Source organism: Xenopus laevis, chromosome 9_10L (genome assembly GCF_017654675.1).
Source record: "Xenopus laevis strain J_2021 chromosome 9_10L, Xenopus_laevis_v10.1, whole genome shotgun sequence".
Classification (NCBI taxonomy): Eukaryota; Metazoa; Chordata; class Amphibia; order Anura; family Pipidae; genus Xenopus; species Xenopus laevis.
The window spans coordinates 33,075,449-33,090,744 of NC_054387.1; the positions used below are offsets into that span (position 1 = coordinate 33,075,449).

The 15,296-nt window shown below is 40.1% G+C and overlaps 2 protein-coding genes across 3 annotated transcripts in view; one reads left to right on the top strand and one right to left on the bottom strand.

The window, feature by feature from the left end:
- Nucleotides 1-5,783: 5,783 nt before the first annotated feature.
- LOC108701016 (synaptogyrin-2) lies at nucleotides 5,784-15,224 on the bottom strand. Its single transcript, XM_018235136.2, has 4 exons — nucleotides 15,033-15,224; nucleotides 9,199-9,436; nucleotides 8,118-8,254; nucleotides 5,784-6,420 (listed from the first exon to the last, which is right to left on the bottom strand). Exons 1-4 carry the CDS (start codon nucleotides 15,129-15,131, stop codon nucleotides 6,235-6,237), a joined length of 660 nt encoding a protein of 219 aa, XP_018090625.1. The 5' UTR covers nucleotides 15,132-15,224; the 3' UTR covers nucleotides 5,784-6,234.
- afmid.L (arylformamidase L homeolog) overlaps nucleotides 14,452-15,296 on the top strand; it is a 28,270-nt gene continuing 27,425 nt past the window's right edge. The window contains exon 1 of one of the 2 annotated variants that reach the window (XM_018235133.2): nucleotides 14,452-14,694. The gene's annotated coding sequence lies outside the window, so the exon portion shown is untranslated. The remainder of the gene's footprint in view (nucleotides 14,695-15,296) is intronic. The other variant, XM_041576160.1, reaches the window with a different exon arrangement.

Sequence of the window (15,296 nt, forward strand, 5' to 3'; positions counted from 1 at the left end):
CTGCTTGGCGGTAACCTATTTGGTATTAAATCTATTATCCAGAATGCTTGGGACCTGACATCTTTAGGATAAGGAGGTCTTTCTGTAACTGGGATCTCCATACCGTTTAAAGGGGACCTGGCAGCCAAAAAAATTCAGAATCCTATTTTATCACATTAGTCAAACAAAATTAACTTTAATTACACTGTATAAATTATCTGAATCTTGTTTCCTTCTGTCTGGGAATTCATAATTATAACAAGCAGGCAGGAGCCATTTTGTGGACACTGTTATTAAGACAAGCCTTGTATCATCTCAGAATCTTGTTTTTTCACCATAATGGGGGACTCGATGTCCATCCCCAGGCCCTGGCTACACAATTAATCGGTGAAGAGAAAGGGGGAATGTGTGGAGAGCAGCGAGATGTAGGAAGTGCGGAATGGAAAGTGAAAGTAATTGTCTGCCCTGTCTCTATGCCTAAGGTGCAGAGGAGGGGCAGACAATATTTGATTGGCAGCTGAGATGTTTAAATGAGTTTACTACAGCTATGAATGCTTTCATAAAAAATAGAAATTGGATTTCATGTTTAATTTGAAAAGGACTTTTATTATACAGATTTTTGTGTCTGGGCGACCGGTTGACTTTAAGTCTACTAAAAATCATTTAAACACAGTACACCCAGTGGAATTATTTTATAGATTAATGCAGCTGTTACTGGAATAAGGAAATCGTTTAAAAATAAAAAATAGAATTAAGGGAGTTGGCCTTCCTGTCATTTGGAGCTTTCTGGATAAGGAATCCCATTCTTGTATTGGACTGCTGCTGTTTCATCAATATATTTATTTCAATATATTTATTTTGCAGGTCAATGTTAATAAGCTTTAATTAGGGCTTCAAGCTAAGGTATGGTGATCTCTGTGCAATCTGTTTGGGTGTCAGCTGTCGTATCCGGTTTATTACCATGCTTGCAAGAGCTGACGGCACTATTTATGGATCACATTCCAGGCAACACAGCAAATCTTATTTATTGATATTTTTTATTGGCACTCCACAATGTGATAAGAAACGACAGAAAAAAATATATACCTTGTGAACAAAACCCCAGCACCAATATAAATGAATCTTCTACGCTGTTGCTAACCACAAGAAACGGGTACACTTCTTCTAATCTGTATAAGACTAGTGCACAGAAGGACTGCAGTGCAAAATTAGCCTATGATGGTACTACAGGTTTACACACTTAGGGGCACATTTATCAAGGGTCGAAGTGAATTCGAGGGAATTTTCTAAGTAAAAAAATTTCGAAATACAAAGTAATTTTTTGGATGCTACGACTTCGATTCGAAGCAAAATCGTTTGAATATTCGACCATTCGATAATCGAAGTAAAAAAACGTAGATTTCAATACTTCGCCAAATTAAACCTGCCAAAGTGCTATGTTAGCCTATGGGGACCTTCTAGAGCATTTTTCTAAGTTTTTTTAAGTCAAAGTAAAATCGTTCATTCGATCGATCGCTGAAATCCTTCGAATCGTTCGACGGCAGGATACCCAAATTCGCTGAAAAAACTTCCACTTCGATATTCGAAGTATTTCAATTTGATAGTCGAATTTCTAAGTATTTTTAACTTCGAAAGACCCTTGATAAATCTGCCCCTTCGTGTAAAAGTGTAGAAAGAGGTTAAAAATTTAAATAATGGACACAGGGTACAATTGCTCCTTGTTAATGGCCTATAGAATATAAACTTCCAGTCAAATAGTACTTGCGTTACTTGAATTGTGCTTAATTTTTAAATTCCCGTTTACTTTAACGTTACTGATTGGTGAGTGTCTTAATGGGTGGTGTTTGTAAACTTTGCATAGCTTAGAACTTATTTAAGGTTATTGTCGAATTTGCAATGTTACTTCTATTTAAAAGTAAATACACAACTGGACATATCTTAAGACCGGATATAAAAAGTCCATCTGTAGGTAAGAGACTGTAGTAAACATTAAATAGTAGTCTTAGGAAGGGAAAAGGAAGTGTTGAATATAGGAATATCAAATATCTGTAATGAGATACATACTGGTTTTACACCTCTATTTAAATGAGCCATGTGTGGGGCTTCTTTGTATTATATTTTGCCTGAATGTGATTATCCTGTGTTTTTTTTTTTATAGGAATCCTAATAAAAATCTAAAGTGTAATACCTGACTGCTTTATTCTCTTAGTGTTTTTTTTTTAGATTTGAGTATGGTGTGCCAACATTAAGGCTTTATTTATGGGGTGGACCTTTTGAAAGGTGAAGTTTGCTATAAACAGTATTTGGACTTAATCTGCTTTTCTAGTCTGTCTCAGTAGTGACATAAAATGCCATTTGGTTGCTGGGAATCTAGAATGAGACGCCTTTTGTTTGATAGGCAGCTTGCCTGTAGGTGATTTCAAACCACTGTCTGGTTGCTAAGGTAAACTAGACTGTAGTAACCAGATGGCTGCTCAAATTCCAAACTGAATCAAAACAAAAAACAACTTTTTCCAGGCTTGGATGTCGTAAATATTAGGATCTGGTTTTAAAAGGTAGCAGGAGGAATTATATATTGCAACAGTGTGCGCAATCTTTTTTAGGTCCATTGTTAACTTTCATTTGTTAAGTCAAATTCTATTTTCTGCTGCAGCAGTATTTCTATTTTTTAATAAATATATGCCTCCAGTGCAGAGCAAGAGACACACTGCAGCCGGCAGTATAACAATATAAACTGGCCTTTTCCAGCTATTCACCACATTGTGACATCACTGGGGAGGAAAGCCCAAGGAATGATGTAGTCTGTCCATCAGGAGGAGCATGTGACCAGTATAAGTTGCAATTTACTGAACAGCCCTGTGAAATAGGTTGGTGCTTTATAAATACACTTTAATTATAGGAACTGACATTTTCACCACCAGTATTGCAAAGTGATGTCAATTGGCCTTAGCTACTCTGGCATCGATATGTAAAAATACCTGCAAAATTATATTTTACAGGAATGCATGTTTTAGCCATTTAGTGTATTTTAGTGGAGACTACCCAAGCACATGTGATACTATTGTGCTTGTATGAGGTGCCATTGTATATGTCACGATAAAGGTTATGACTGGTGATATCCATAGCTGTTTTTCAGATATATGTGGAATCTGTTGGTTGCATAGAAGTTTTGTGCCAGTTTTATTTAATATTCTAATATTGCTATAAAGTTTTAACCCAAGATGAATATCTTGGGTAAAAGTGAATTCCGACAAAGTTCTTGAGCACAAAGAACTATTTACCCATTGTCAATTATTTGGAAGTGGAGTTTGTGTGGTTATGTGCCATTAACAGCAAGTAAAAGCCAGAATATATTTACAGTGTGTTCTCTATCAAGTTACCCAAGTGTCAGCTAGCTAAATGTCACTGCACTTTTCATATTCTGTCGTACATTCCACTATTATTGGTAAAACATATGCTGTTAACATTCAGAATTCATATTGGTTTTTTTTTTAAATTCGCTATCGCATAAAAGCAAACCGTAAAGGTGGCCATAGACGTTGATTTTTTTTTTTTTTTTTTTTTAGATCTTTTCGTTATCATAGGACCAAGCTTATCCTGAAACGATTGTTTAAATGTACGATTTGTCCATCAACTAAAATGACAATTTCAAGTGATATAGTCTAGTAGTTGAAGCTAGGGAAACTATAGGTAGCTGCCTGATTGGCCCTGCAAACAATTGGACAATGGATACAAACCTCAGCAAAAGATTTTGTGACCGATGTCAGTGGAAAAAACGTTAATTTCAATATCTTCCGGTGCCCACTAACTTTGCGACAATTTGACAGATTGCACTAAAATTGGTCGTTAGGGATTGAAAAATCTTAATGTCTATGGCCACATTAAAGCAGAAACAATGGTTGTGCTTGTTCTACTGCAGATTCCAAGCAGACATTAACAAGTTCTAAATCTCTCAGATTGTAACTGAGCTTATGGCTTCAATATGCTGCATTCTCTTGTTTGTCAAAGCGGGTTCTGTGTTGCCAGGCTTTAAGATTTATATTTAGATATTTGGCTGCAGTAGCGGTTATGTAGTTCCGATTCTGGAGAAAACTGGTAGGATATTTCAAGTTAATCATTAATATGTACTCCTAGAGCAGTTTCAGTGTACTGTACCCAATAGAACCATTGTAGCTGCAATTGATCAATTATATATTGCAACTAACCCCAATAAATATGGTTAGAAATGTTGCTTTATAACTGTACTGATCCTGGCCTTCAAAATTGTTGTACAATCTCACCATCTTGCCTTTTGTACAAAACACCTAAATATAGGGGGTTATTTATAAAAGGTCGCATTTTGGAGGTTTGTGAAGCTATTTTTATACTTCAAATGAACTCACAACTCTTACATTTTTTCTACTTTAAGAAAAAAAAAAACTCGAATGTAAATAAAACTTGAATCTGTGAATTTGGGTTGAACAACCCAAAAAAACTCGAATTCATCAAGTTCTCCACAGGAAACCCACTGAAAAAAAAAAACACTGAACATCACGAAGGCTATTAACATCTTCAAATGGTTGAAGGGACCTCTGCCATTGACTTCTACATGACCTCGACAGGTTTGAGGTGGAGTATTTTCTGATTAAAGCTATTTCCAGTTATGGGGTATAATCTGTTTTTTTTTTAATTCTGAAAATTTGAGTTTTTTACTGAAAACTACCCTAGAAAAACTAGAATTTTTCGACCATTGATAAATAACCCCCCCCCAACATAAAGTATATTTAGCCAACTTCTTTGCAGGAAATACATAATCAGATAGCTTGTGTTATCCTAGATATGTTAAAAGTTTCCCTATCAGTAGATGCCCCTACAGCGAACACAGTCAATATGTAGAACACACTTGCGTAAGATTTAATATTTATCTATTGCAGTTGATACATTTTTACCTTTGGCTTTTTATGTTTTAGTATTTGCGGTTATTTACTAGGCATTGCATATCAGAAGCAGTGGCACTGAAATAAAACTAAAACATTATTCTTATACCTTTCACAACTTCTTCCAGTGTACTAACTTGTGCACCATTAGCTGCATTTGCAGGATTAACACTAACGTTTTCTATCTCAATGAGATTGCTTCTCTGTCTTTTCCCTAAAGCTGAATCTTAAACATATACAGGTATTTGGCACAAGCAATGTGACTACTGCTCTGTAGCAGGTAACCCCTCAGCTGTACAAAGACTGACTTTACATTTGATATAGTGCAATATTAAAGGGATACTGTCATAGGAAAACATGTTTTTTTCAAAAGAGCAAACAGATTTTTTTTATATTCAATTTTGAAATCTTACATGGGGCTAGACATATTGTCAGTTTCCCAGCTGCCCCCAGTCATGTGACTTGTGCTCTGATAAACTTTAGTCACTCTTTACTGCTGTACTACAAGTTGGAGTAATATCACCCCCTCCCTTCCACCCCCCAGCAGCCTAAAAAAAGAACAATGGGAAGGTAACCAGATAGCTCTCTAACACAAGATAACCGCTCGCTGGTAGATCTAAAACCAACATTCATTTGTAAAAGCCAAGTCCCACTAAAACTGATTCAGTTACATTAAGTAGTTGAAACAACAGCCTGCCAGAAAGTAGTTCTATCCTAAAGTGTAGGCACAAGTCACATGACTGGGAAACACCATATCAGATTTCAAGATTGAATATAAAAAAAATCTAATAAATATCTAAGAATATAAAAAAATCAGTTTGCTCTTTTGAGAAATGGGATTTCAGTGCAGAAATCTGCCGGAGCAACTGATGTGTTTTGAAAAAAAATAAAACATGATTTCCCATGACAGTATCCCTTTAAGCACAAGAAGTGGTTTCTCTGTCTCCTATAAGCATATTAAGGCACTTAAATGTCCAGTAAGTAACCACACTGAATATTTTCTTCTATCCAGATATTTTTCCACTAAAAAGAATAAAAAAAAAAAAGAATTATCCACTGTGCGTGAGCGTGCAATAAAAGTATAAGCTAGTAACCAGACTGCAGAATGGAACGCACAATGGAGCTGCATCCAAACAGGATAACTGTTCTAGAAAAGGAAATGTAATTTCCTAGTCTACAGTTATCATACTGTAGGTTGCAAGCAGGCCGTTTAGTATTCTCAGCAGAGCCTGATCTGGACAATTCAAAGAAAAGTTTCTTGTGTTCAGACTTGTGTACGTTTCAATGGCTTATTGTTCCTTCTGTGACCACCCTAGTCTGGGTAGTATAAGTGTCTTGTTTAGTAAAGTGGTGGTGGCTGATACTCTCCTGTCTCCTTGCTGTTGGTGAAGGGTGGGTTCTGATAATCATCACTGGCAGTAGGATAGTTGGGATATGAGGAAGTCTCCTCCGTAGGATCCACATAATCTGGATTGAAATCGACACCGTGTTTGTACCTCTTGTATGCCAAGGCAGCAAGAGGTATCTAAAAAAGAAATAATATATATTGCTAATGCTATCAAGGGAATCGGTGATCATATAAAAAGCATAGGCGATGTAAAGTCACAGACTTCTGTTTTTTTGTTTTTTTTTTAGCAGTGGACCTGATAATGGGATTTTATTTTTTTCACATCCTCTATAATGAACAGATATTGGAAGTAACATTGATGCAGCGGCAAAGCAGTCCCAGTAGCAAAAGGCAAACATGCTCCCATATTTGTTGACTATGACAGGGAGCTGAATAAGGGGTCTGTGGGTGATTAAAGTGGACAGCAATCAACAGGTAGTCCTTTACCCGGCAGCAATGTTCCCTAAGGTGTGCACAAATTTTGAGGCCAACAAATAGTTGAATTTCTTTATGCAAATAGCCGAGAAGAAATTTGAGAGAACATGGCCTAGCAGGCTGGTTATATACTAAGCAAGGCAGCAAAGGCTGGCTGGGCTCACAGACACGCCAAGAACACAGTGTGGAGGGGAGAAGGGGTGGTGGGCGTCAGATGACAGGAGATGTAGTGCTGAGATGCAGGCAGATAAGCAATCAGGACTACATGTGACAATGAGCAGTTTGATGTAATGGTAGCTGATTGATGACAGGGCTCATACATGTGCAACTTTAGGTTATAAAGGGCATGTTCTGACATCAGAATATGCGGTTTATAAGTATAGTGCATTTAGAAAATCCCAGATTGTGAGAAGTTTCCCTCACACAGTTTTTGAGCTTATACAGCCCACAATCTGCTAGGTGGAAAATAGTTTTTTTTTCTCCAAAAAATGCCCCTAATCAGCACCAGGAGGGAGCCCCAGTAAGGATGGCCTCATTGGGGTGCACCCATAATGAGAGCGTGACCCAGCTTGCTCATTGCGCATGTGTCAGACGTAAGATTGGGAGGTGTGTCTAAAGCAGGCCGTAGACTCAAAGACTCAATCGCATGAATCCTCGATTCGTACGATTTTTGGACCGTGTGACGAGAGTCCTGACATTTTTCGTCCCATGGAGATCAGTCATTTGGTTGCTCAGCCTGGTTAAAGATTTCTGGCGGCTGCGGGTAATATCTCTGCATGTATTGCCGACCGTACGATTTGCAATGGGAGACTGTCACTAGCTTTTGTCGGACATAACTTTCGTACGATTGCTGTAGGGGCAGAACGTCGGCTGATCTGTTCTTTTGTACTTTATTTGATCTGAATGGGTAGTGGCAGGTCTGGAGATGGGGAAGTCTGATCGTTAGGCCAGCTTAACACTCCAACACCAGATGCATGCACATAATAAGCAACCGGGGACACTCACTCATCATGCAAATGCATGTCACCAAACATGGCCACCCGCACCATGTGCTCCCCCACAGTGCTGGCGCATATTGCTTGATGCAAGCATGTTTGGGCCAAAATAATATTGTTCCCCTAACCAGAGTGGGGGCTCTATTGGTGCCCTTCAAAAATATCTTGTGCCATCTTATGGATTCTTAAACTGCCTAATAATGTCATTTGAATAAAATAACTGCATAGGGGCAGTTATTTTTGGTATATACAAATATATATATATTTATTAACCTAGAAGGATATAGATGTCATTGGAATCAACTGTGTGTTATGGCTTTTTATGATGACAGGAGTACAGGTACTTCCAAAAGATAGTTACGTTGGGATCTACAGACTCTGCCTGTGATGGCTTACAATACTTACCCAGCTTAGGATGGAAAAGAAGCTGAATGCAATGGCTGCTCGTGCACTGTCCCCTCCAGTCAAATCTCTTGTGACAGTCACTGCCCACTGATTCGCTAGGAAGCAGAATCCCACAAACCAGAGGAAACTCCATAGTGCTAAGGGAAAGAGAATGAAGTCAATATGACAATATAAAGCTTGCCGTTCCCAAAATAAATAATATCTGACATTGTCCCAATATGTCCGAATTTGTTTCCAGGAAGAAACAAGGAAGGACACTTTGGGTCCAAAGGAGGCAATTTTGATACATCCCCCAGTATGTATTTGCCCAATCTGATTTAAAGGGAAACTGTCATGGGAAAAAAAAAATTCAAAACACAGTTTATAGTGCTGCTCCAGCAGAATTCTGCATTGAAATCCATTTTTCAAAAGAACAAACAGATTTTTTTATATTTGATTTTGAAATCTGTCATGGGGCTAGACATATTGTCATTTCCCAACTGCCCGCAGTCATGTGACTTGTGCTCTGATAAACTTCAGTCACTCTTTACTGCTGTACTGCAAGTACAGTGATATCACCCCTCCCTTTTCCCCCAGCAGCCTAACAGAACAATGGGAAGGTAACCAGAGAGCAGCAGGTAGATCTAAGAACAGCACTCATTAATAAAAATCCAGATCCCACTACAACAAATTCAGTTACATTGAGTAGGAGAAACAACAGCCTGCCAGAAAGCAGTTCCATCCTAAAGTGCTGGTTCTTCCTGAAAGCACATGATCGGGCAAAATGACCTGAGATGGCTGCCTGCACACCAATATTACATATAAAATATTGGTTCAGGAATGTAATTTTATATTGTAGAGTTAATTATTTGCAGTGTAAACAGTTAAATTTAGAAAAAAAAACGATATCATAAAAATCATGACAGAATCCCTTTAAGTTACATTTTGAAAGCAGTTCATATTTTGCCATTTAGTTTGGAATTTGGCCAACAATGCAAGTCAATTTTAAACTGGTGCATCCTCCAAAGGAACATTGAGTGGTGTAAACGCCAAAGATCCCGCCCAATTATCTCCGATTTCTCATGGGGAAGTAGCCACTCACCAGAGAAGCCCAGGTCACCCAGCACTATGTATTTGCGGTAGTTGACGTTGCTCAGGGTCTGCAGGTAAATATCCAGAAACAAGAAGAGGATACACGCTAGGAAGGCCAGAAACCCAATGCCCACCCCATAGTGGCAGGCATCATTGTTCTTATTGAATACACAGTATAACGTGCTGTCTCCCGGGCTATTTGAGTAACCATCCGTTACAATGCAAGCAAAGACAATGAGAGCAAAGACCTGTAAGGAGAGAACACAAATATATTAATTAATCTATCAGCTGCCATTTCCAGATATATTGTAGCCTTAGTTCTCCTTTAAGCACATATTGGAAATGAAGCTCTATATGTAGCAGTGTTCCTTACTTATGTCTATAAATGCTGTATTTTATATACTGAACTTACACTGGCAGGGTCACTATCTTGGATTTTGTTGGGAGTGTCAGCGGCACTGCACGTGCTCAGTGAGCTCTGGGCATCTGTTGGGAAACTAAGTTTAGGTGTCGTCACAAAATGAGGCTTGCCTGTCATAGACGCCCATGCTATTTGCACTGGTTTTCGAGTTGTCATGTAATGAGAATCTGAATTAATAACTAATCGGCCTTGTACTATGACTTTTCTATTTGATCCATACAGGATGGCGTTAGTGGGTCCCTAAGCTCAGATAATAGACAGCAGCCCAGAGCATGTGCAGTGAATTAGCAAAAAAAAATGGTAAGTTATTGGGGGCTTATTTAGAAGGACAGATCTTCCCAGCAGAGGTTGCCTTTCTCAGCGCCTGCCTTGTGTTCCCAGCATGAAATTCACTGCAGCATTATCTACCGACAAACTTCTAGCTGTAGTTCTACAATGTCTACAAAAGGGATTTTGTAAGATTTCATTGTTCACACGAAAGGCGATTTGATGGGCACAAAATGCGGCTTTACATTCACAATTTGCATGACAGTCTATTGTACTGTGTTCACAATTTAATAGATGCAAAGATTGAACCATGGCCTTGTCACTCTCACTACATGAGCACACATTCCAACTACATTACAACACGAACCCCAACCAACGGCACAATCGGTAACAATGGTCGTGTTCTTCATACACGGCGTGAGATTCCCGGGGAGTAGCCCCTATCTTCCTATGATGGCACTGAGCTGCTGTACCCATTGCCAGGCATTACTGTTGCTACTACAAGTCACTACTGCTTGTCCTGTGCCCTAATAATGCTAAACTTTCTCAAACAATAGATCCTATATAAGATAAACTGCAAGTCCATAGTTCAATTAATGTTCCTGTGTGTTTGCATATACAAGAACAATCCGAAGGAATGCTGAGATATGGAAACCGCAAATGTAAAAGCAGCAGTTGTGCTCTCTCTTTAATCCATTTTTTGTTACATAATTACACTGCAAAAATCAAAACTGCATAGAATTTGAGTAATAATAATAAAGAATTTTCCCTGTAGACTGGTGCTGTCCAGCACCAGTCTTTGTTGGACGTGGCCCTACAAAGAAATGTGGCTGCCAGATGATCCTTATAATAAAACCTGGCCCTCAAAAAAGCAGTTTGGCAAATTACATACCTCCCAACATTTTGGAAGTAAAGTTTTTTTTTGCACGTAGAACAGCAACATTTTTTGAACACGTTGCTTTCTGTGGCCACACCCCCTAATTACCATGTTCATTTTACATTTATCTAAATTGTTTTTTTGTGTCTCAAAATTGTTACAAAGTATCTTATTTGCACCTGTTAGCTGTTCTGTGTTCTCTGCTAAAAGCCAATTAAAGGACATGTAAAGGCAAAAAAAAATAAAATCCAATTTTTACTTACTAATGAAAAAGAAACCTACCTCCAATATACTTTAATTAAAAAATGTGTACCGTTTTTATAAGAAACCTGACTGTATGCAGTGAAATTCTCCCTTCATTTACTGCTGTGGATAGGAATTGTCAGACGGTCCCTAACTGCTGAGCAGGGAAACAATCATACTTATGAACAGCAGGGGGAGCCCCCGCCTTACCAGCCATGCAGAACTCAAGCAGCTTTGTTTATGATGATCCCTAAGCAGCCCAGACCACACTGAGCATGTGCAGGGTCAGGCAAAGATGTTTAACAAAGTTACAAGATGGCGACCCCCTGTGCCCAACTTTGAAAGCATAAATCCTTTGTTTGATTAGGCTTGTGGTGCACTAAGTTCATGCTTATGTTTAGTATACAAAATACAGCATTTCTAGCCTTATTCTATTTTAGACTTTCCTTGTCCTTTAAGTGAGAAACTTTGTTTCTTTTTCAGGCTGTTCAGCGTAGAGATAATAGGGACTTTCCAGTTCAAACAAGGGACTGTCCTTCCGAAAAAGGGACAGTTGAGAGGTATGAAATAATCTCCCACAATGTGGAAAAAGTTGCACTGCTCTGCACTGAATCAGAGATTTTAAACCTATGGGCCAAATATGTGTTCTCATGCTGTTTATGGAGGCTCCCCATGAACTGCATTCAATTTATATAAACAGTACAGATTTGTTTTCAATGAAAGTATACTGGTGATAGGTTTCTTCATATGTAGGGAACCTGACAAAGGGATTTTAAGTTTTTGCATTTAGATCCACTTCAAGGGATGTTGAGGTATTATGGCTTACTTTCAATCTGCAGAATTGGGTAAGTTTGTATAGGAAACATACTTGTATATGTCTAGAAGTTTAGACAGTGTTTATGTACCTTCTCTACAAAAACCCAACTGAATGAGTTTGTGTCATAGAGGGGGGGGGGATATTTTCCCTTTGAAAAGAAAGTTTTAACAAAGGAACTAAAAGACAAGCGAGTATAACTACGGTATGCAAATGATGTAATTATGCTTCATTAGCTTTGCTACTATTAAAAGCTTTTGGCTTTAAAATATACACACACATCAAAAAGGGCAAGGGTTTTACTAGAAATGATGTAACTTGGATTTGTTCTATAATATTTAATATTCTGGCTCAACAAACAGCATGTTTTTAGAGGCATGATCATCATCAATATCCCTGCTATCCCGTGACATGTGCGGCCAAACTGAACTCTAAGGAGAGGCGCTTGGATCAGTCTCTAGGCAGTAGCGGAGCCCATATGTTTCCAGGTCAGCCACTAATCCTACACACAGGCCGCATCTGTTTTATGACCTGCAACCTTATATATTGTCAGATGCCAAAGATGCAAAATTTATTGTGTTTACCAGTATATCTACTGTCAGTAGAGAATTCCATGTCACACTAAAAACTCTTTCTGTCTCTGAATATTAATCTCAATGGTTGCCTGTGTCCTTTACAAAAATCTAGGTGAAAAGCAGCAAATTGTTTACTATATGTTCCCCTTACTATAGACATACCTCCCAACATTTTGTAAATAAAAAGAGGGACAAAAAAGCTGCTGTGTAGCGCGGCAAACATGTTTGACCACACCCCATAATTACCATGTTCATTTTTACAAAATTTGTCAGGTTATGAAAGTTTTAACATTTTTCTTCTTTTTTTTTTTCAGTTATTACAGTTTTGCTAATGGTGAAGGTGAAGGTGAATTGCACTTTAAGCCGAGTCTAACTTCTCCCTACGGACCTGTTATCTTATAGTGTTACAGTTACTTATTTGCTGATCTTGAAATTGTTACAAAAGTATCTTATCTTCTGCTGTGGCTGTTCTGGGCTCTCTGCCAAAAGCCAATTAAGTTAGAAACTTTGTTTCTTTTTCTGGCTGTTCAGTGCCGAGAAAAATGGGACTTTCCAGTACAAATGAGGGACTGTGGGTTGAGCTGTCAAAAGAGGGACTGGCGTCCCTCTAAAAAAGGGACAGTTGGGAGGTATGCTGTAGATACTAATGATATCCATCCCTTTTGGTGTTACTGTTCCTTTAAAGCTGGCCAAAGACTAATTGGATTTGTACGATTTTCGGGCTGTGATTGGAGCATCCTGAAATTTTTCGTGAGATGGCGATCGACGTTCAGTTGACGGACAGGTTAGAACATTTCTGTTGGCTACCTATAATATCTCTGTATGTATTGCTGATCTGACAATATCAGTGGGAGACTGGCACCAGCTTTTATAGGACATAACTTTCGCACGATTGCTGTTAAGGGGCAGAACTTTATTTGATCTGAATGGTTAGTGGCGGGTCTGGAGATGGCACTGAATGATCGTTCAACCGATATAAAGGTAAATCTGCACGTCTATGGCCACCTTAAGAGACTACACAGATTGCAGAGCCTTGAATCCTTAGTGTGTCAGATTGTGGCACCTGTGAGTTGTGTGCAAGGGCAGGCATTCAGAGACTATAGGGGCACTTGGTTTGGCAGATTGTCACCTAACAGGCTGCTGACAGTACTGTCTCCCCTGCACCCATCACTCACGTAAGAGAATCATGTAAGAGAATCATACAGGAAAAAAAATACAGCTGTAGCACCTCTGTTGCAAAAAGTGAAAACTTGAATTTATTAGGTCAAAAAACTAGGCAACGTTTCCGGGCTTACTCTTGCCCTTTCTTAAGCCTAAGGGCAGGGGCACACAAAACTACTGGGGGAGATTAGTTGCCCAGCGACAAATAGCTTCTTCTTTGGGCGACTAATCTCCCCTCCCTGCCGGCTAGAATCTAAATTGCCAGCGGGATGGCACTCAGAGCGCTTCGTTTTCTGAAGATGCCTCATGAGGAACCTTCAGGCTACTTCGGAAACCGAATCATTCCGACTGCGATCTGATCAGCAATTTACACTCTTCCTGGTGGGGAGGCAGTTCGGGGAGATTAGTCGGCCGAAGGTGAAGTGATTTGTCTCTGGGCGAGTTATCTCCCGATATAGCAGAGTGAGTCTCATCCCTAAGAGAATCATGTCTTGGGTGACGGCAGTTAACAGCCAGATTGTAAGGGCAGAGACAGACGAGAAGATTTGGGGAAATTCAGTCGCCTGGAGACAAATTGTCTCTTCTTCGGGCGACTAATCTCCCCGAACTGCCACCCCGCCGGCTAGAATCTAAATCACAGGCGGGATGGCACTCAGAGGGCTTCGTTGTCCCAAAGTTGCATTTAGACTCTAGCCAGTGGGGAGGCAGTTTGGGAAGATTAGTCGCCCGAAGAGGCGATTTGCCACCTAAATCTCCCTGAATCTTCTCGTCTGTCTTTGCCCCTGTTTTCCAAACTAGCAGAGAGGAGACAGTTTGGAACAGAATGTAAATCCAGAGAGAAGGAAGAGGAGAGACTTCAGTTAACAACACGTCACGATATAGGCCCAGACAGCGCACCCGGATATGTATCCGCCCCCCTCGCTCTAACTGTCCAGCAGGGGGTCGGCTCTACCGAGGCACTTCAGTCACCGCCCGACTACAGACTCTCACGGGAGGGAAGGGGTGGTGGCTCCATCCCACTCAGACATCAGTAAACACATGCACGTGCCCCGCACAGGCATCACATGACCCCCTGCCTGGCATGTGACCCTCAGCCCAAGCATGTGATACCAGGAGCCTGGGATCGGCTACATTGCACTTGAGCTGAGGTATGTACCGCAGCGCCTGCCAGCTATTATGCCACTGTAATTCCCATCATCCTCTGCGCTAGGGATGGCACAAGAGCAGCACATGACGAGCAAAGAGGGGGGTGATTACATATAATTAAAGCTAGGAAATGGGAAGCTCGCTGACACATGTAATACATACAAACTACAACTAACTGCATATAGTAAGTAAGGGTGACGTTTTCTAGTGAAGCCCAGCTGCTGTGACACAGTGCGGATGATTAGGGTGTAAATGTAATACCCGGGCAGGTGGCGCATATGTGACGGGACGGCGGGGCACGTCGCTTCATGACAGGAAAAGTTTAGTCTGTGATACTCACGCAGCTGATAATCCTCAGAATGGTCTCGGGCCGCTTGAGAAAGTTCTCTAGACTGAAGCTTCCTCCCGCTATCGGTGCCCCGTACGCCCCGCTCTCCATTCTGCTTCCCTGTCCCGTAACAAACTTCCGTGTGACACAATATAACACTCCCGCTGAGAGCTTTCAGGGCGTGGCTCCAAGGCAGCTCCCGGCGCTGAGAGGCACATTATAGAGCTTTGGGCAGGGACCAATGGGAAGAGAAAGTGATGTTTCATGGTATTAGGA